Source organism: Ixodes scapularis, unplaced genomic scaffold (genome assembly GCF_016920785.2).
Source record: "Ixodes scapularis isolate PalLabHiFi unplaced genomic scaffold, ASM1692078v2 PGA_scaffold0__279_contigs__length_252992795, whole genome shotgun sequence".
In the NCBI taxonomy this organism is placed as follows: domain Eukaryota; kingdom Metazoa; phylum Arthropoda; class Arachnida; order Ixodida; family Ixodidae; genus Ixodes; species Ixodes scapularis.
Window position 1 is genome coordinate 220868511 of NW_024609835.1, and position 21552 is coordinate 220890062.

The window sequence follows — 21552 nt, forward strand, 5'->3', positions numbered from 1 at the left end:
GCACAAGCACCAAGATGGCGGCGCGCACAATAATATCTGGGAACAGAGTGCCGATACTATAGGCGTAGCTTAATTAGTGGCTCTACTGAGTACAATAAAGTTCAAGAAAAAGAAAGTCAAAAGAAAAGGAAAGATAAAAGGATAATGAAAAGAGCTAAATACTACTAGGCCGGCCAAAATCAATTGTATTCGTTGGCTAGGAAGGCTACTTCCTTATCACTCATTAAGGAAGTAGCCTTCCTCGCCAACGATTACAACGATTTTTTTGTGCGGCCTAGTCTTTGATTTATCTTATTTTCCTTTTTCATTCTTCTCTGTCCTTCTCTTTTTTGTTCATAAATATAAATGTGTTTTGTTTGTGGTCTTTTATCATTGTCCTCTTCCCTTTCTAGCACAACTAGATTGAACTAGAAGTAGCAGAACTGGTTCAGGTACAACTGGTTTTATTTCTTTTTTCTGGTGCGCGTTTTATTTCCGATGCCTCATCTTCCTCTTTCTTTCAGAATAGATCAGTTGATAGTCAGTGCTCTGTGTTCTATTTTCTCTTCCTCAGCACAGTTGATCTGCGCTCTGTTTTAATATGATGTCATCTTAGAAACTAGCTCAACTCTCAACTTTACTATAGAATGACTTCGTTTCAGTGCTTTAATTTCTCGAATAATATACACCTCCATTCTTGCAGCATACACAAGATTGCTCTCACTTGAACCTGCAGAGCGTAACCCTCTTTTCCTAAGCACCACCCCCTCTCTGCACTTAGGAACACACTTCCAAAGGCGGTTTCCCTGTTCTTAGCTGACACAAAGCAGATAGGGAATGGATCAGATTGAGGCGGCTTACCCCTTTGTATCGGATAATCACAATTTAAGAAAAAAAAACTGGGTCTAGTCAGGGAAAGAAACAAAATACGAATAACCAACGGACCCCTGCCGTGGCACCTTTCCCTCTTCACATTTTTCCCCACCAGTACCCTAAACTGTTTTGTACTTTGTGTGAAGTGCGAGGCACTTCGAATTTCACACATTAGTGTGAAGCATTATATTGCTTGACGTAAAAGGCAAGCGCTGTTTCATACAATGGTCTGAATCAACTGTTGTCCGACTAATTGTTTCTAACCTTTTTTTTCTTTATGTACCTTCTTTTATGCACCTTTTAGGAGAATGAAAGTTTCGCCTTTCGCCCTGGCTGTTACCTGTGTGACACTGCTCCAGCAGTGCCAGTCTCAGGAGCCTCCGCCGGGATGTCCCCGCGTGGACCACCACGATGCGACCACCACATATCTACCCAACCCGTACAACTGTTCCACTTACTACGTCTGCGTGCAGGTATGAATAAACAATTTTTTTTTGCCATTTCGACAAAGCTTATGCAGAGCAAAAACAACATACGTCGTGCATAATATCAAATCATCGCAATATAACGATCCAGAGCCGTTAATAGACCCCTTCGAAAGCGTGCTTTTCCTGGGAAGCTGCAAAATCACTGCGCGACTGTGGTAGCAAGCGGCCACAATGTGGCATTCTTAAAAAATCTACTAATGCCGCCTCATACCTAACTTAATTAGTTTTGAATTCGTATGCTCTGTGATGTCCCTAGTTTTGCCATTGTGAGGTGCTCTAAACCTTTTAGCAATGTGCACATTAATTTCTAGATATGTCTATTAAGGAGTGATAGTACAGTATCTGGTCAGAAGGACCGTTTCATTCTCCTATACATATATAAGACTGCAATCAGACACAAGCTGTGCCTTTATTCTAATGCGATATACATTAATCTGCAGTCCTCAGCAACATAAAACACCCATTCGACAATACAGTATTAGGCGGATGTGCTAGTTTTACTTTAGACAGGCCCATATAGCTTAGAATAGGGAAGTATAGAAAACTTCGTTCTATCTTCTCTCTTAAAATAAAGTGCCCCTAGCCAACCAGTGCTTCGAACCGCCACATAAACAGCCTTTACCTCGAACAACATTTCAGACCGGCGCATATCTTTAATGGACGCCAATCCGAAACTAGAATACCTTGAAAGCCTCTCTAACCCGTACGCTCAATGCTACCCGTTCAATGAGCGCCCTCCAAGCGGCAACTACGCCACAAATATCACCATGTATTATTAGATGTTAAAGCGCAGGCGAAGAAAAAAAAGCAGAAGAGGACCCGCTGGCGTCGCAGCGTCCCAATCTATCGATATCAAAGTATCGCTGGACTGAACGCTTGTAGAAAACCTATAGCAGACCAGGATTCTGTCGTTTTCACTGCCTCTGCTGTGAAAACGCCAGAATCGCGTTGTCCACTGGAATCCCAAGTTCTGTCACCAGCCCTTGTTAAAAGGGACGCAGATTAAAGACGAGAATGTTAAAGTAACATGGCACGCGCGTTCCTTCTCAAAAATTACATGACGAAGAACAGCCCAAAGACATGATACACAAAACAGTCAGAGATGAATTACAGGCGAGCATTTTAATCTTCGGGCAAAAATAAAAAAAATTGATGTAAGTCTGGGAAGATAACCATCGTGTAAAATTGAATTGTTATTAAGGTGTTTTTGTAGATTGCCTTTGGGCTCCGATAATGACACCCAATAAAAATGCAACCCAATACGCCCATCTAGCTTTCCTAAGGTTCTTAGGCATCTTCCTCCCTTTCATCCTGTTTTAAGTTGGTGACTGTCCTCTAGTGCCGTATGGTCGTGTTTTGTTTTGTTTTTCTGACAGAGACTAGGTATTTACGCCAGTTGTATTTTTTTATCGAGCTGTCTTGAAGCTTCGTTTTTTATTGTAAATAACTTTAAATTTGCGCAATATAACCATCGTTGTCGTTGCGCCTTTGAAGACTTAATCATCACCATCATCCTGTTAACATCAAACTGACTACGCAAAGGCGTCACCTTTATTGAGCAGCGTCAACGAGTTAAAGAACCAATCTACTACATCTCCCCATTACCTCATTTAATACAAACAATCTGAACATTCAGATTTATTCTTTTTTTAAGCGGAAATTTTGTTTTTTCGAACCATCACCCGCAACAATCTTGAAGAGCCAAAATGGTTTGCAGCCACAAAAATGCTTGGCGTTAAATTGTCCTTTTATCAGACGCTGTGGTGAACAATTCATCATTCACATTCCTGTTTTTCTAACCAAACTCTTAATGCGAAAGACGAAAAGAAGTGCTTTGCTCGCTGTGCAGTAATGGTATTTCTGGGGGCTTGTCATCAAATCTTGTAGTCATCCTCCAGCAATACATAAAAAGTCAAGTATGCAAAAATAAAAAGCCGCTTCTTATACACGTTTTCCACAAGGGCGCATCCATCTTGAATGTTCTCACTCTGGTATACGGTAAAATGTCCTTTTGATATCTCAACGCCGGTCAAAGATTCTTACGAAAAATGCGTGATTGTCACACATTTTTGTTTCGCCTCACCGATATTTTTTCGCATATTCCAGGATGAAATTATATATTATTTTTCGTCCAGCATAAAATATATGAGACAAACATGACTGAGAACTACAGGAAGCAGAAAACGTCTATATCCTCCAAGTGCCCCGGCTTCCACTCGATGAATCATGGGAACGGTTGTGCTTTTGCTCCCCAGTGATCGGTAATTTCGACCACATCAATGGTTACACAGTTTTGAGTGTAATTCATAGTCACGCTGTAAAAGCGACGTATTCGCGACTCCAGCGACCTATAGGGGCCGCCACCACCAAACAAACATGGCGGCTGGGTCCAGGTCGCGTCGGCTCGGCCGGGCCGCCTGAATGGGTGGCGCATTCAATTTAACAGATTTTCTTTTGTTTAATGCCCAATTTTATGGGTATTTGAACTGAGACGGTTAAGTGTAGCCGGTGCAGATAAACTTGCCGAGCATAGTTTTGTTTTCCCGGTGTTTTTCGTTCTTTTCATGTCAAACTTTCGTTTCGGAGACTTTGTTCAAAACCGAAACTATGGGCTTCAGAGAAACGGTAATAGACTCTAATTAGTTTTGGTCATCTAAGGAAAGCGGCGATGGCTACAGAATTGTTCCACCGAGAGTAAGTTTTAGCTAACTCGCATGCCTCGACCATGCGGCTTATCTGTTCACGAAATTGAGCTTCTGTGCGTGTCCGCTTTTCAAGAGACAGCTCCAGTCGCATGCTCTGTCAAGAACACAGGCTGCAGGAAAATTACGAAAATTAAGCAAGCGCTTCTTGAGCCAAGGAGCATTTAACCCGCTGGCGCTTCACTAAGCAGCTGATACTCGTATTTAAATTCAGGTTTTAGTAGCAATCGAGAAGTCATTTTGACGAATATGCGGATTATGTATTATATTACGTACTAAGGTCCCACAAAGCGAAATTAGTATGTTCTTCGGGTTGAAATATGAACTTGTTGACTAACTATTAGGTGAACTGCTGAATAAAAGTATATTTGACAGACAGAGAGATACTACTTAAACTTAGCCAAATGGTTCTAGCCGGTAGAACGGAGACGAATGCGAACAAACTGAGGAGAGTCTTCATCGGAGATTCGCTCAGACCTCTCTGCATTAAACTTGACTTCGAATCCTGAACGGATAAAATGAATATTTTTTGTGGCCGGTCAACCTGATCAATGTAGACGTATATTGGTGCTGGCTTCGACGGGGGTTATAATGTAAATATTGGAGGCGCGATAGATCCTAATGCCGTGACAGCTTCTAACTTTGCGAGACGCGTCCCCCATCTTTTGAAAGCAGATGATTTCACTCATTAATCATATGCAGCGAGCAGGTTTTCTGAATCAAGTATTTGCGAAATCAGCCCAACTCCTTCAGTGTGGTCTTTTTCGACAAAAAGCAGCCAAGATAAATAGCCAACGCACCGGCCGGCGTTAGTGGCTCAAACTTGAAGCTAATCGAGCACAACAAAACTCAAGAAAAGCAGCTATCGAATTTTCCCATTCACTTGACTGCAACATTGGTGTCCCCTCCAGTGAAACACCTCATCTGATGTCCTCAGTCCACTGTTCTACATCCTTATAAAGAAACCACTTATCAGTTACCAAGTAGTCGTCACTTTGAATGTGATTCCAGATAGACAAGAAATCAAAATGTTTTTCCGTGATTCCTCCCCATCCGAGAAATTGAAAGCACGCGACCGTGTGTTGTGGAGTAAACGGGCTTTCAAACACGTGATGGAAAGAAACAATCTACTGAGGCTTCACCACACTAATGAACACTCGGGCAAACTTAAGAAATGTTCGGACCTTCGTCAAATTACATTGCTCGCCCCGCGCCGACAGCACGTGTCCGCGAAAGCCACCAGAGACGCGGCGGGGCGCGGAGCGACCTGGATCGACTGGTTCCCGGTTTTCCCGCTTGGCGGCGTCCGTTTTGCTGGAGTCGCGAATAGAGTCCAAGGTCTTGTCATATCACTTCTAAAATTTCTCGTCGATGTCAGCGTTTTTTTTTATGTACTGTGCATGCGGTCCACCCTTCAACCTGACTGAGCTGCAGAAATCTCTTAAATTATTATCACTCTCGTGCATCGTCAAAGGCGCTGATATTAAGTTAGAAACGCTAAAAATGCTATAACCAGCTCCTGTCTCCGAGCTAATCCTGGTTTTAGTTGTTGTGAATTGCCAAATTTTTAAGCAATTCTTGCTAAAACAACAATCACGATAATCATAATATTGTAAGAAATTTCTGCAGCTCAGTCAGGTTGAAAGGTGGATTGCGTGCACAGTATTAAAACGCTGACATTGACGAGAAATTTTGAAAAGAATAAGACAAGTCCTTGGACACTACACAACGCTTGGTCAGGGTGACTCCGGATTATAGCCAAAACTGTGTAGCCGTCGAATTGGTTGAAATTGCCAGTCATTATGGAGCTGAAGGACTGCCGTTCCATGATTCCTTGAGTGCCGGCCGGAGCGCTGGGGAGATTTAGCAAAGAGTCTACTGACGCAAGCCGATGTTCAAATTATTCCTGTAAGAACCATCTAGGCCTACAACGGTATTGGACTACAAGTAATGTTATCGTTTTAATTCCACAGTATAAACTCAACTAAAGTTGGACTAAATTTTGAGTTTTTTTTAAGCAGAAAAAAAAAACGCTGGAAGAGCTCTCGAATTAAAAATTATTTTGTTGAATCGTTGCTATACATTAGTATACAAAAATGTAAAAGCGCAATCAAGGACTTTGTTTTAACCGATGTTTATTCAGCAGCAAGAAATATTATCTTAAACAGACACGGTTGATTATAAGCGTACAGGTTGTTTCAACAAACTAATGACAAGACTTCAAAAAAGCTGGTGCACATAACGCTAATCGAAATACACAGTATTCTTCACGGTCGTATTGACCAGGTACAGATAATTTTATGATATGCCACACTGGCTATTTATTATAGGCTTTAGCTCACGTTTTAAACATTAATTTGGGCACGAACCTTTTAATAGAATGATTGTAGAGCGTATTGAAAAACATATCATCCTGTCGTCTTCATCAGATTAGCCTTTGTGTGTATAGTTTTTTCAAAGTTTAGAAAGCGGGAGATTTTAAAACAAAAAGCCTCATGTGAATACACGCTGGCAAACTACGATGTTGGCGCCCTTAGTCAGTGGACTCCAATAGGTGTCGTGAGCTTTCCTTAAAGGCAGAAAACCTTAGACGCACCTTCATGGAGACAACATGATGGCATGATTTTCAAGAAGCCCTATAACAGTTGTAATAGAGGCCTTCTTAAAAAAGTAATACCTTAATTTATGTTTTATATAGCCTATTTGGTACATACCAAAAACTATCTTGACATCATCACTAGGCCTGTGAACAACACTGATTTTTTTTCATACGCGCAGCATGGACCAGTTCTTTTAAGTTTCGCGGTATGTGTTTTATGTTATATCGCATTATTATGTGGTCTTATGAACAAGTATAAAAATACAAGCTATTCTCCACTTTCTATGAAATTCGGTTCCAGTACATTGTTTCACCAAAACACAATGCGTCGCGATGCAATTGAGATCTGCTTACGTTTCCAGTAAAATCAGTATATCTACCTGGCCTGCTTCCTCATGAGTACTTCCCACAGGGAACGCCCCTGCTGATGATCTGCCCACGTGGTCTACAGTTCAACGCAAAGGATAACGTCTGTGACTGGCCGTACAGAGCAGATTGCTTCGAGATTCCCCTGCCTGCTCCGACCGAAGAACCAACATCTGCTTCAAAGATAATTCCAACCTCTGAGGCCACATCTTACCCTAAGCCGCCGCATTCCCCAACACCTACTAAAGTTCCAGAGGAACCACGCACGCAAAACCCGCAGCCGCAAACTACAGCTTCTCCCTTACAAACATATACTCCTGACACGCAGCCAACACCAAGTCCACACAAGACAAAAACCACATCAGAACAGACCCCAACTCCCGTACGACCACCTTCTTTAGAACCAACACCCCTGCCAGAGCTACCACCGACACAGCAGGAAACAACTGCAGCAGTCCAAACAACAACAATACATCAGAATACTGAATCAGAGCAGCCAGCTACTCCTGGAAAACCTACATCACCTGAACAAACAACATCACAGAAAGTCGTTGAACAAGAGCAGCCAACTACTCCAGCACACACTGCTTCACCTGAACAAGGAACAACACCAGAGGAGAGCCCTAAATCAGATCAACCAGGTACTCCATTACTAACCGCTGCACCTGAAAAACTAACAACTCAACCGAAGACCACCGAACTAGAGCAACCAACATCTCCAGCACAAACAGCTGCATCTGAACCACCAACAACACTAGAGGACGCCACTGAACCAGGGCAGCCAGCTACTCCAACCCAGACATCTACACCGGCAGAAAGAACAACATCCCAAAAGACCACTGAACCGGAGCACCCAGCCACCCCAGCCCAAACCTTTGCACCAAAAGAAGCAACAGCATCACCACAAAAAGGAAAACCTACGCAGCCAGCTACTCCAGAACAAACCTCTGCAACCGAATTATCAACATCACCGAAGACCACTGAACAAGTTCAGCCAGCTACTCCAGCACAAACCGATGCACCCAAACAACCAATAGCACCATCGAAGACAGCTGAACCAAAGCAGTCAACTACTCCAGCACAAACACCTCTACCAGGAGAACTAACATCGCCAGAGAGCAGCCGGCCGAAGCAGCCCGCTACTATAGCACAAACATCTGCACCAGAGCAACCAACATCACTGAAGACCACCCAACCAGAGCGGTCAGCTACTTCAGCACAAACCTCAGCAACAGAACAACTAATAACTTCACCAAAGACCGCTGAATCAGAGCAGCCTGCTACTCCAGCACAATCCACTTCACCTGAACAGCTAACTACACAAACGAAGATCACTGAACCAGAGCATCCAGCTATTACAACGGAAACGACTGCAACAGCACAACACATAACATCACCGAAGACCACTGCACAACAACAAGCACATACTTCAGCACAAACCGCTACACCTGACCAATCACCATCACTGGAGACACAACTAACGGAGCGGCTACCTACTACAGCACGAATTACTGCACCAGAACAACTAACAACATCACCAAAGACCACTGAACCAGAGCAGACAGCTTCTCCAGCAGAAACTCCTGCACCAGAGCAGCCAAATACACCACAGGAGACCGTTGAACCAGAGCAGCAAGCTACTCCAGCACGAACAGCTGAACAAGAACAACAAACATCACCGAAGGCCACCGAACAGGAACAGCCACCTACTACAGCACAAACCTCTGTACCAGAACAACCATCAGCATCGCAGAAAACCACTGAACCGGAACAACCAACTACTCCAGCACAGACCTCTGCACCTGAGCGACCCACAACATCCCAGGAGACCGCCGAACCGGAGCAATCGGCTACTCCAGCACAAACCGCTGCCACTGAACAAACAACAAAGCCACGAAAGACTACCGGGCCGGAGCTGCCAGTTACACCAGCACAAACATCTGCACCAGAACAACTCGCATCAACGAAGATCTCGCATCCAGAGCAGCGAGTTACCCCAGCACAAACCTCGGTACCTGAACAACCCACAACATCCCAGGAGACCGCCGAATCGGTGCAGTCAGCTACTCCAGCACAAACCGCTGCACCTGAACAACCAACGAGCCTACAGGAGACCTCCGAACCAGAGCGGCCAGCTACTCCAGCACAAACACCTGTACCAGAGCAACTAACATCACCGAAGACCTCTCCAAGAGAGCAGCCAGCTATCCCAGCTCAAACCTCTGCAACAGAATTACTAATAACAACACCGAAGGCCACTGAAACAGAGCAGCCAGCTACTCCAACACAAACCGCTGCACCTGAACAGCCATCATCACCGGAGACTGAACTACCGGAGGAGCCAGCTACTCCAGCACACACTTCCACACCTGAACAACCAACAATACCACAGGAGACAATTGAACGAGAGCAGCCAGCTTCTCCAGCACAAACACCTGAACCAGAACAGCAAGCATCACCGAAGACTACCGAACAGGAACAGCCAACTACAACAGCACGAACCTATGTAACAGAACAACCATCAACATTGCTAAAGACCACTGATCCAGAACAACCACCTACTCCAGCAGACCCCTCTGCACCTGAACAACCAACAACATCTCAGGAGACCGCCGAACCGGTGCAGTCAACTACTCCAGCACAAACCCCTGCACCTGAACAACCAACGAGACTTTGGGAGACCACCGAACCAGAGCGGCCAGCTACTCCAGCACAAACTTTTGCACCAGAACAACTAACATCACCGAAGACCACCCAACGAGAGCAGCCAGCTACCCTAGAACAAACCTCTACAACAAAACTGCTAATAACAACACCGGAGACAACTGAACCAAAGCAACCAGCTACTCCAGCACAAACCGCTGCATCTGAACAACCATCATCACCGGAGACAGAACTACCGGAGGAGCCAGCTACTCCAGCACACACATCCACACCTGAGCAACTACCAACATCGCAGAAGACCACTGAACCAGAGCAGACAGCTTCTCCCGCACAAACTGCTGCACCTGAACTACCAACAATACCACAGGAGACTATTGAACAACACCAGCCAGCTACTCCAGCACAAACACCTGAACCAGAACAGCAAACATCACGGAAGACCACCGAACAGGAACAGCCAGCTACAACAGCACAAACCTATGTAACAGAACAACCATCAACATTGCAAGAGGCAGCTGAACCAGAACAACCAACTACTCCAGCACAAACCTCTGCAAAAGAACTACTCATAACAACACCGAAGGCCACTGAAACAAAGCAGCCAGCTACTCCAGCGCGAACCGCTGCACCTGAACAACCCACATCACCGGAGACTGAACTACCAGAGGAGCCAGCTACCCCAGCACACACATCCACACCTGAACAACTAGCAACATCACAGAAGACCACTGAACCAGAGCATACAGCTTCTCCCGCACAAACTGCTGCACCTGAACACCCAACAACATCACCGGAGACAATTGAACAACACCAGCCAGCTACTCCAGCACAAACACCTGAACCAGAACAGCAAACGTCACCGAAGACCACCCAACAGGAACAGCCAGCTACAACAGTACAAACCTATGTAACAGAACAACCATCAACATTGCAAACGACAGCTAAACCAGAACAACCTACACCAGCACAACCCTCTACCCCTGAACAACCAAGGACGTCCCAGGAGACTGCCGAACCGGTGCAGTCAACTACTCCAGCACAAACCGCTGCACCTGAACAACCAACGAGACTATGGGAGACCACCGAACCAGAGCGGCCAGCTACTCCAGCACAAACATCTGCACCAAAACAACTAACATCACTAAATACCACCCAAAGAGAGCAGTCAGCTACCCCAGCACAAACCTCTGCAACAAAACTACTAATTACAACGCCGAAGGCCCCTGAAAGAGAGCCGCCAGCTACTTCAGCACAAACCGTTGCACCGGAGCCACCAACATCACCGGAGACAAAACTACCGGAGGAGCCAGCTACTCCAGCCCACACATTCACACCTGAACAACTATCAACATCACAGAAGACCACTGAACCAGAGCAGACAGTTCCTCCTGCACAAACTGCTGCACCTGAACAACCAACAACACCACAGCAGGAGACAATTCAACGAGAGCAGCCAGCTACTCCAGCACAAACACCTGAACCAGAACAGCAAACATCACCGAAGACTACCGAACAGGAACAGCCAGCTACAACAGCACAAACCTATGTAACAGAACAACCATCAACATTGCAAAAGACCGCTGAACCAGAACGACCAACTAGTCCAGCACAACCCCCTGTACCTGAACAACCAACGACATTCCAGGAGAGTGCCGAACCGGTGCAGTCAGCTACTCCAGCACAAACCGCTGCACCTGAACCACCAACGAGTCTACATGAGACTACCGAACCAGAGCAGCCAGCTACTCCAGCACAAACATCTGCACCAGAACAACTAACATCACTCAAGACCACCGAAACAGAGCGGCCAGCTACCTCAGCACAAACCTTTGCAACACAACTACTAATAACAACACCGAAGGCCACTGAAACAGAGCAGCCAGCTACTCCAGCACAAACCGCTGCACCTAAACAATCATCACCGGAGACAGAACAACCGGAGGAGCCAGCTACTCCAGCACACACATCCACACCTGCACGACTAGCAACATCACAGAAGACCACTGAACCAGAGCAGACAGCTTCTTCAGCACAAACTGCTGTACATGAACAACCAACAACAATACAGGAGACAATTGAACCAGAACAGCTAGCTACTCCAGCACAAACACCTGAACCAGAACGACAGACATCACCGAAGACCACCGAACAGGAACAGCCAGCTACAACAGCACAAACCTATGTAACAGAACAATCATCAACATTGCAAAATACTACTGAACCAGAACAACCAACTACTCCAGCCCAACCCTCTGCACCTGAACATCCAACGACATTCCAGGAGACCGCCGAACCTGTGCAGTCAGCTACTCCAGCACAAACCGCTGCACCTGAACAACCAACATCACCGGAGACAGAACTCCCGGTGGAGCCAGGCACTCCAGCACACATATCCACACCTGAACAACTAGCAACATCATACAAGAACACTGAACCAAAGCAGACTGCTTCTCCCGCACAAACTGCTACACCTGAACAACCAACAACACCACAGGAGACAATTGAACCAGAGCTGCCAGCTACTCCAGCGCAAACACCTGAACAAGTACAACAAACATCACAGAAGACCAGCGAACAGGAACAGCCAGCTACAACAGCACAAACCTATGTAACAGAACAGCCATCAACATTGCAAAAGACTACTGAACAAGAACAACCAACTACTCCAGCACAACGCTCTGCTCCTGAACAACCAGCAACATCCCAGGAGACCGCCGAACCGGTGCAGTCAAATACTCCTGAACAAACCGCTGCACCTGAACAACCAACGAGACTACGGGAGACCACCGAAGCAGAGCAGCCAGCTACTCCAGCCCAAACATTTGCACCCGAACAACTACCATCTCCGAAGACCACCCTCAGAGGGCAGCCAGTTACCCCAGCACAAACCTTTGCAACACAGCTACTAATAACAACACCGAAGGCCACTGAAGCAGAGCAGCCAGCTACTCCAGCACACACCGCTGCACATGGACACCCAACATCACCGGAGACAGAACTACCGGAGGAGGCAACTACTCCAGCACACCCATCCACACCTGAACAACTAGCAACATCACAGAAGACCACTAAACCAAAGCAGACAGCTTCTCCCGCACAAACTGCTGCACCTGAACAACCAACAACACCACAGGAGACAAATGAACCAGAGCAGCCAACTACTAAAGCACAAACACCTGAACCAGAACAACAAACATCACCGAAGACCACCGAACAAGAACAGCCAGCTACAACAGTACAAACCTATGTAACAGAACAACCATCAACATTGCAAAAGACCGCTGAACCAGAACAATCAAGTACTCCAGCACAGCCTTCTGCACCTGAACAACCAATAACATCCCAGGAGACCGCCGAACCGGTGCAGGCAGCTACTCCAGCAAAAACAGTTGCACCTGAACAACCAACGAGACTACAAAAGACCACCGAACCAGAGCGGCCAGCTACCCCAGCACATACCTATGCAACACAACTACTAATAACTACACCGAAGGCCACTGAAACAAAGCAGCCAGCTACTCCAACACGAACCGCTGCACCTGAACACCCAACATCACCGGAGACAGAACTACCGGAGGAGCCAGGCACTCCAGCACACATATCCACACCTGAACAACTAGCAACATCACAGAAGACCACTGAACCAGAGCAGACAGCTTCTCCCGCTCAAACCGCTGCACCTGAACAACCAACAACACCGCAGGACACAACTGAACCAGAGCAGCCAGCTACTCCAGCACAAACACCTGAACCAGAACAACAAACATCACCGAAGACAACCGAACACGAGCAGCTAGCTACTACAGCACAAACCTATGTATCAAAACAAACATCAACACTGCGAAAGACTACTGAACCAGAACAATCAACTACACCAGCACAACCCTCTGCACCTGAACAACCTACAGCATCCCAGGAGACAACCGAACCGGTGCAGTCAGCCAGTCCAGCACAAACCGCTGCACCTGAACAACCAACGAGACTATGGGAGACCACCGCACCAGAGCGGCCAGCTACTCCAGCACAAACTTTTGCACCAGAACAACTAACATCACCGAAGACCAGCCAACGAGAGCAGCCAGCTACCCTAGAACAAACCTCTGCAACAAAACTGCTAATAACAACACCGGAGACAACTGAACCAAAGCAACCAGCTACTCCAGCACAAACCGCTGAACCTGAACAACCAACATTGCCGGACACAAAACTACCGGAGGAGCCAGCTACTCCAGCACACACATCGAAACCTGAGAAACTACCAACATCACCGAAGACCACTGAACCAGAGCAGGCAGTTTCTCCCGCACAAACTGCTGCACCTGAACAACCAACATCTCAGGAGACCGGCACACCGGAGCAGGCAACTACTCCAGAACAAACCAGTGCACCTGAAAAACCAACAAACCCACGGGAGACTACTGAACCGGAGCCGCCAGTGACTCCAGAAAAAACGTCTGCACAAGAACAACTAACATCGCCGAAGCCCACCCAACCAGAGCAGCCAGCTACTCCAGCAGAAACTCCTGTAACGAAACAACTAATAGCATCACCAACGACAATTCAACCAGAGCAGCCAGTTATTCCAGCATACACGGCTGCATCTGAACAACCAGCATCGCAGGAGACACAAGAACCAGAGCAACCAGCTATTCCAGTTCAAACCTCTGCACCTATACAGCCCAGATTATCCCAGGAGACCACCGAACCGAAGCAGTCAGCTACTCCAGCACACACTGCGGCACCTGAACAGCCAACGAACACACGAGAGACCGTCGCACCGGAGCAGCCAGCTACTGCAGCACAAACATTTACACCAGAACAACTAACGTCACTGAAGCCCACCCAAACAGAGCAGCCATATACCCCAGCAGAAACCTCTGCAACAGAACAACTGATAGCATCACCAAAGACAATTAAAGCAGAGCAGCCAGTTACTCCAGCACACACGGCTGCATCTGAACAACCACCATCCCCGAAGACACAAGAACCAGAGCAACCCGCTACTCCAGTGCAAACCTCCGCACCTATACAACCCACATCATCCAAGAAGACCGCCGAACCGAAGCAGTCAACTACTCTGGCACAAACAGCTGCACCTGAACAACCAACGAGCACACTGGAGACCACCAAACTGGAGCAGCCAGCTACTCCAGCACAAACATCTGCACCAGAACAACTAACATCACCGAAGTCCACACAATTAGAGCTTCCAGCTACTTCACCACAAACCTCTACACCCGAACAACTAATAACATCACTGAAGACAGCTGAACCAGAGCAACCTGTTACTCCAGCGCACACGGCTGCATCTGAACAACCGTCATCCGCAGAGACACAAGAACCAGCGAAAGCAGCTGCTCCGACACAAACCTCTGCGACTGAACAACTTATAACATCTACGAAGACCAATAAACCAAAGCAGCCAGCTACTCCCGTACAAACCGTTGCACCTGAACAACAAACCGCACAACAGGAAATAACTCAACCAGAGCAGCCATCCACACCAACACAAACACCTGAACAAGAAAAAACAATATCACCGAAGCTTAACGAACCGGAGCAGCCAGCTACTCCAGCACAACCTACTCCACCAGAACAACCATCAACACTGCCGAAGACCACTGAATCAGATCAGCCATCTACTCCAGCACACACCTCTGCACCTGAACGACCAATAACATTACCGAAGACAACTGAACCAGAGCAACGAGTTACTTCAGAACATACCGCTGAATCTGAACAACTGACAACATCATCGAAGACTACTGAGCAAAAGCAGCCAGCTACTCAAGCACAAACCGCTGCACCTGAACCACGAACAGCACATCAAGAGACAGCTGAACCAGAGCAGCCAGCTACTCCAGATCAAACACCCGCACCAAAACAACTAACATCATCAAAGATCACCGAACCTGAGCTGCCAGCTACTCCAGCACAAACGTCTGCACCAGAAAAACCATTAACATCGCAAAAGGCCACTGAATCAGAGCAGCTACCTACTTCAACACAAACATCTGCACCTGAACAACAAACGAACTCACCGAAAACGACCGAACGAGGGCAACCAGCTAGTCCAGCTCAAACATCTGCCCCAGAACTAACAACATCACCGAACACCAACCAACCGGAGCAGCCAGCTACTCTAGCACAAGCCTCGGCAACAGAGCAACTAATAACATCACCGAAGACCACCGAAACAGAGCATCCAGCTATATCAGTGCAAACCATTGCACCTGAACAACCAACTGTTCAGGCGACACCTGATTCAAAGCAGTCAGCCACTCAGGGACCCAGCGCTGCAGCTGGACAAAAAACAACGCGATATAAGACCACTGAACCAGAGCAGCCGGCTACTCGAGCGCCAACATCTGCCTCAGAACAAATAACAACACCGAAGACAACCACCATCTCGGAGCAGTCATCCACTCCAGCGCAAACCGCTGACCCTGTGGAAATAACATCACAGCAGCAACTGGCCTTGTTATCGACAGTTGTCCCTTATCGGCCAACTTCCTCGGAGCCAACACCCGCTTCCCAGTACGGAAACATTCCCACTGAACATATTTTAATTAAGAAAATTGTAAAGAACATAATTAGACCTCAGCCAATGCAAGATACTGAGCCCGCTCTGACTGATCCGCCGTATGTTGAACTTAAAACTGAAAAAGCTGGCAACCGTAGTGACACACAGGAGAATCAAACAGTCCGCGAAGTGATTGCTGACCCCGCTGTTGAAATTGTGGCCACGTCCGCCAGTGTACCTTCCGTGGATCTGGAGACTGAACCAAGTGATCTAGTGGAAGACGTCGTTAATTTAGATCCCAAGCCAGCAGGAGGAAGCTACTACGACGATGAAGTGTAACGTCATATTTCATCTTTCAAATTGTTTACCTTCATTACTTTGTAATTAAAATTATTTACACTCTTATTTTCGCCAATAAAAATGGCAGTGTTCAGTGTTTGACATATATATGACGCGGTGTTTATCGAACGACTTGTCATGGATTTGCTTTCACTCAGTTACCCCCCGGTACCCTCGTTCCGGTACCCTCGTTCCTGAAGGTTCCGGTTGAGTCACTCTAAAGCTAATTCTTTATATGTTTTTTCTATTTTTGGTTCCATAGTTTTTTTTTTAACATTCTAGAGTTTACTAGAAATATTATGAGGTCTTGGAAGTGCGTTTTAGAGTTTTCACTATTCAACATTTTAAAGTTCAAAATTACAAATCGGGATCTTGAGAAAATGACCTGCACAGTCTTAGAAACTGGCATTTTTTTGTATTTGTTATTTCATCGGAACTTTTAATTAACAATGATATCTCGGTCTGACCTTTTCTATCTCGTCCGTGAGCACTGAGACTCGTCTACACGAGCCTTAGCGCTCACATTAAGTCTCGTGTCATAAATGATGGTTGTGTTAATGATTATTAAGTGAGTGTTGATAATTAAGAGAAGGTAATGAATGGAAATGAGTGAGGGGACAGAAAATATGGATAGATAAAAAATAATTCGTTATAATGATATCACTGATAGTAATAATAGCTATCGTGATTTTCTTCTGTATCCAAGATGCAATTTAATTCAGGTGGACCACTGTAACTTAAGGTTTGGAAAATTCGTCACAGGGAACGCTACTCACATACGATTATATTTTGCTAAACTGGTTACATTACATAAGATAAATCTCGGTTGAGCGCAACCCAGATTTATGAGTGCGAAGACCATGGGTGCAGAAAATAATATATAAGCTCAGCTTCTGAAATGTATGAAACTTTTCTTCTCCCTAGAACTTAGATTTCTCGAATTCTTTTATTCTCAAATTAAGTAATTAAAGCATTGCGATGAAGCTTATGCTTTCTTTTGTTTTTAATACAGTCGACATGTTTAGGCAATAGCAGAGTTTGGAGCACACTATATATAGCTATATCCATTATCTCAATGCATTTCTAATTTAAGAGCGCTGGTAATCCTTTTGCATATCATGATAATCTGATGTTTTATATTCTAAGTTACACTTTTCGCTAACCTCTAAAATTAAAAGATATTGTTTATGTCGCAAATCATCACTTCGAACATGATTATCTATGGTGATAGGAACGAGCAAATAATAGGCGCTTATGGTATTTCTGTGCTAAGGTAAACGCACCTAATATAAAGCTAATTAGTCACCATAACAATTGTGAAAACCTTCTGGTCTCATAATTGTTATGATTTTGTTAATAGTTAATTGTTAAGCGAAAGGTTTCCTTCTGGAAGGCCTTTCGCTCTCTGATACCTTGTTTTGTAACAATTCAATATATAATACAAAGACAATAAAAACGCAATGCATAAATGATATAACACATTTAGTTTTGAATGAAAAATTGAAAAATAGTGTATGTTATAACATGCGCAAACGCCACTCTCTCATTATTTTTTGGTTTCGTTTTCTACTACCTCTAGTCTGGCGCAGGCTCCGCTGAAGAATGCATTGTACCGGATCTTGAACGAGTTGCAGAATGTCCTATCTACGCAGCTGCAGGATCCGGCAATAAATGCGCTGCTGAGCCGGTTGAAGAACCTGCTGACGAAGCCGTTACTGCGCCCAGAAATAAAATTTACACTGGACCGCTTGTTGAAGTTAGTGCCGGATGACTTGAAGAAACGAGTGCAGGAGAGACTGACAAACTTGCTGCAAAGCTCGACGTTGAATGAAAATCCAGGTGTTATGAACCAACCATCTAATCAAAAGCAGAACGGATGGAAGGACAATATCTTGAACCGCGTGATCGATGCAGTTTCCAACACTATATCAAACCAGCTGAAAAAACATGCCTTAAACCCCAATCAGACTCGACAGTCACACTGGCGTCCGGACAGGCTTAACAGGGCGAAGAACCGCATAGAGAATTGGCTGCAAGCAATGTTACAAAACTGGCACATGAACTGGCAGAAAGACCAACAACATGGTCGTCAAAACTGGCAGTGGGACCGCCAGGGGAGCCATCAACAAGAACGGCAAAACGGACGGCCAAATACTCAACAACGAAACTGGCAAGATAATAGGTCACGAGGCCGGCAATCACACCAGCAACAAGAGAGGAAAAACAATTGGCAAGATAACAATCCACAAAACCTGCGAGAACACCGGCAAGAAAACCTACGAGAAAGGCAAGATGAATGGAAGCGAAATCAGCAACACAACCAGCGAGATAATCGACTCCATGAAAGCCATCAAAACCGGCAGCAACAAAGACAACAAGCACGGCAGGAAAACCGGTCACGCGAACGGCAACAAACCCATCAACGAGATAAGCAACAACCCCGGAGACAAAACCGGCAACATAACCGACATACAAATCGGCAAGTACCTCATCAGAACATGCGGAATCGCAAACAGGAGAGACAATATGAGGAGCACCTAAACAGGCAACATGACTTTTCTCGACACAGTCAATATGATAGGCAAGAAGTCCGCTCACGGTACCCGCAACAAAGGCATCTACGAAACCTGGAGCTCAAGCGGCTGCAAAACCGGCAAAGGAGCTGGCAAGAACACAAGAATAAACACCAGGAACATGATTGGCAAGATGGGCAACACAACCAGTAGCAGAACAGGCAAGAGCACAATCAACTAAATCAGCAACAAAGGAAACATCACAATCAACAGTAATATCCGTCACAAAACCAGGAATGGCATCGTCAGCGAGGCCATGAGCCAGATTGGCAGTTTAGCTGGCCAGAGAGGCGGCTGCTGAACCAAGCTGATCACTTGGAGCACAGCAGAGCGGTTAAAAAAATCCTCGGTTCCTGTTGCGAAACGCCGATCGAACTACCTTATTAATCTTTAGATAAAACGTATTAAAAATTGTTTTTGACATATTCTGGAGGTTACAAAAGCATACTCAAGTCACATAAAGTTTCATATAGGTGAGAGCTGACATCAAGTTCAAAAAAACATTTGTAGTGCCGTGTATGGTGGATGCAGATTCTCCAAAATGAGACTTTCACCGCTGGCGTTGTGTACTTATAGTGTTTATAAAACCAGACAGAATTGATTAGGACTGTGCATGGTTAGAGAACAAAAGACTAATAACAAGAAAAGAGAGAGAATAAACGCATAATCACATTTCGTGAGGAAACTTAACTTTAAATCCTTACTCAATAGACCTATGGGCAGTTTTAGAGTTATTTAATAAGTGTGCTCTCTTTGTGATAATACTTCCAAAATAAATTATTTTTGTGTTTTAGTTGTGGTGTTCAGTAATGATATATATTGCAGAAGCAACCCAGCTCATGTCTCTCTTCATGGCGAACGTGTTGTCAGTAAGCGATTCCTTGATTGTAATCTAGAATCACTGTCTGTAAATCTCATAGCTCAGTGCAACCAGTAAAATCTTGCTTATAATAACGTATTAGTCGACTATAAATTAAATCGATTATTGTGTATTGCTTTGAACTGACTTGTGGACTATTTTGCCTCATCCACGTTGCTCAATGGGATTGTCAAAAACCCCACTGTAAGATCTCAATTTTTACGTACCTAAGGTTTGAAACACACGTTCGGAAATGTGAAAGAAAATCTCAAGAATGCGAAATATGCGTTACTTATTCAGCACTGTTTCGAAAACGCGAGAGTGTTGACTGCACAAAAAAATATCCATTACATCTTCGTTCACAGCATATGTGCGACTTCTAAATAAAGAATATTCCCGCAGAGTGCGTATTGTTTATGGAACGATGCTATCGTTCTGTTCCAAACTTCCGTAATTATCGGTTGTTTTTTCACACATGCCTTCGAGTCTTAAACCGCGTTTCACATGGTGTCGTTCTACTACCAATATTTGGTGTCGCACGGCAAAATTCCTGTGGATATGACACGCTCTCCAAGTGCCGTTCACGATTTGTTTTTCCGCACTAGAAGCAACGTTGACACCAAATTGCGAGCATTAGCGCAACATTTTAAACTGTCTTAAGCCGTTACAAGTAACGCGGCTCTTGAAGTTCGCAATTTCAAAACTACACTATAATTTATTATTTATCTTAGTCGAGTCAAACGAGGGAAAAAAATCAAATTGAGATAATGTCAGAAACCTCATGAAGTAGAGTTCATAATCTAACCACTCAGACGTGCACGCACTCATTAAACGTAATCGCAATAATGGTAATCGATTACAACTGAGATTAATTGTCTAATTACTTTATTAAATTAGTTAGAAAGTGATCGCAAAAATAGTTGATTAATTTGGGAACTACTTAAATTACTTGTAACTCTTGCTATTTTCCCCTTCTTTTCTTAATGGCGCGATTCGTTTGTACAAGTTTTCTATCATGGAATCCTCAAACCAAGTGTCCGCCGATAGGAGGATGATTTACCGAAATTGGTGGAGTAAGAATATAAGCAGTTCATTATCGGGTGATTACAATCCAAAAGTGGACGTTACGAAAGGCAATCCCTTTCAAATCTGAAAAAAAAAAACATTTTTGTTCTGAACATGTGAAAAGATCGAAAGTAACGGTAACTTTTTCCGAGTAACACCCCATAACTTTTCTTCTCGGGTAATGAAATAATCGCTTTTATTTCTTTTTAACCGAGGGCAATTGCAATTGTAATAGATTACTTTTTTTCGAATAGCGTTGTGGGTCGGTCGCCGATACTGCCAAATCCCGACGAGTACCGTTCGCCCCCAAGAAAACCACAAGGGCCAATTTCTAGCATCAGGTAATACTTAATGGTTCTTAGGTGATTCCTTGTCCGCTCGCGGCCCGGGTAGTGGGGAAATTACTAACTGCGGTTCCTCGACCTCTCGTCATGCTTGGTTCTGCGAGCGAGGTCGTCCGTGCGTGGCCTCTGCTCCGCTGCTCCGCTTTGTACGTGTTCCGCCAATCGCGCTCGATCACTG

General features: G+C 45.2%; 1 protein-coding gene and 1 pseudogene across 1 annotated transcript; both read left to right on the plus strand.

The window, feature by feature from the left end:
• The first annotated feature begins 1160 nt into the window (after nt 1-1160).
• Nucleotides 1161-16533, plus strand: LOC115317675 (annotated as a pseudogene).
• Nucleotides 16534-18615: 2082 nt separating this feature from the next.
• Nucleotides 18616-19074, plus strand: LOC8024044. Its single transcript, XM_002404107.3, has one exon. The coding sequence runs from the start codon at nt 18616-18618 to the stop codon at nt 19072-19074; it is 459 nt and encodes a 152-aa protein (XP_002404151.3).
• Nucleotides 19075-21552: the final 2478 nt, after the last annotated feature.

What these genes read in the sequence shown, in the direction of transcription:
- LOC8024044 (XM_002404107.3), top strand. Translation starts at nt 18,616, where the DNA reads ATGGTCGTCAAAACTGGCAGTGGGACCGCCAGGGGAGCCATCAACAAG.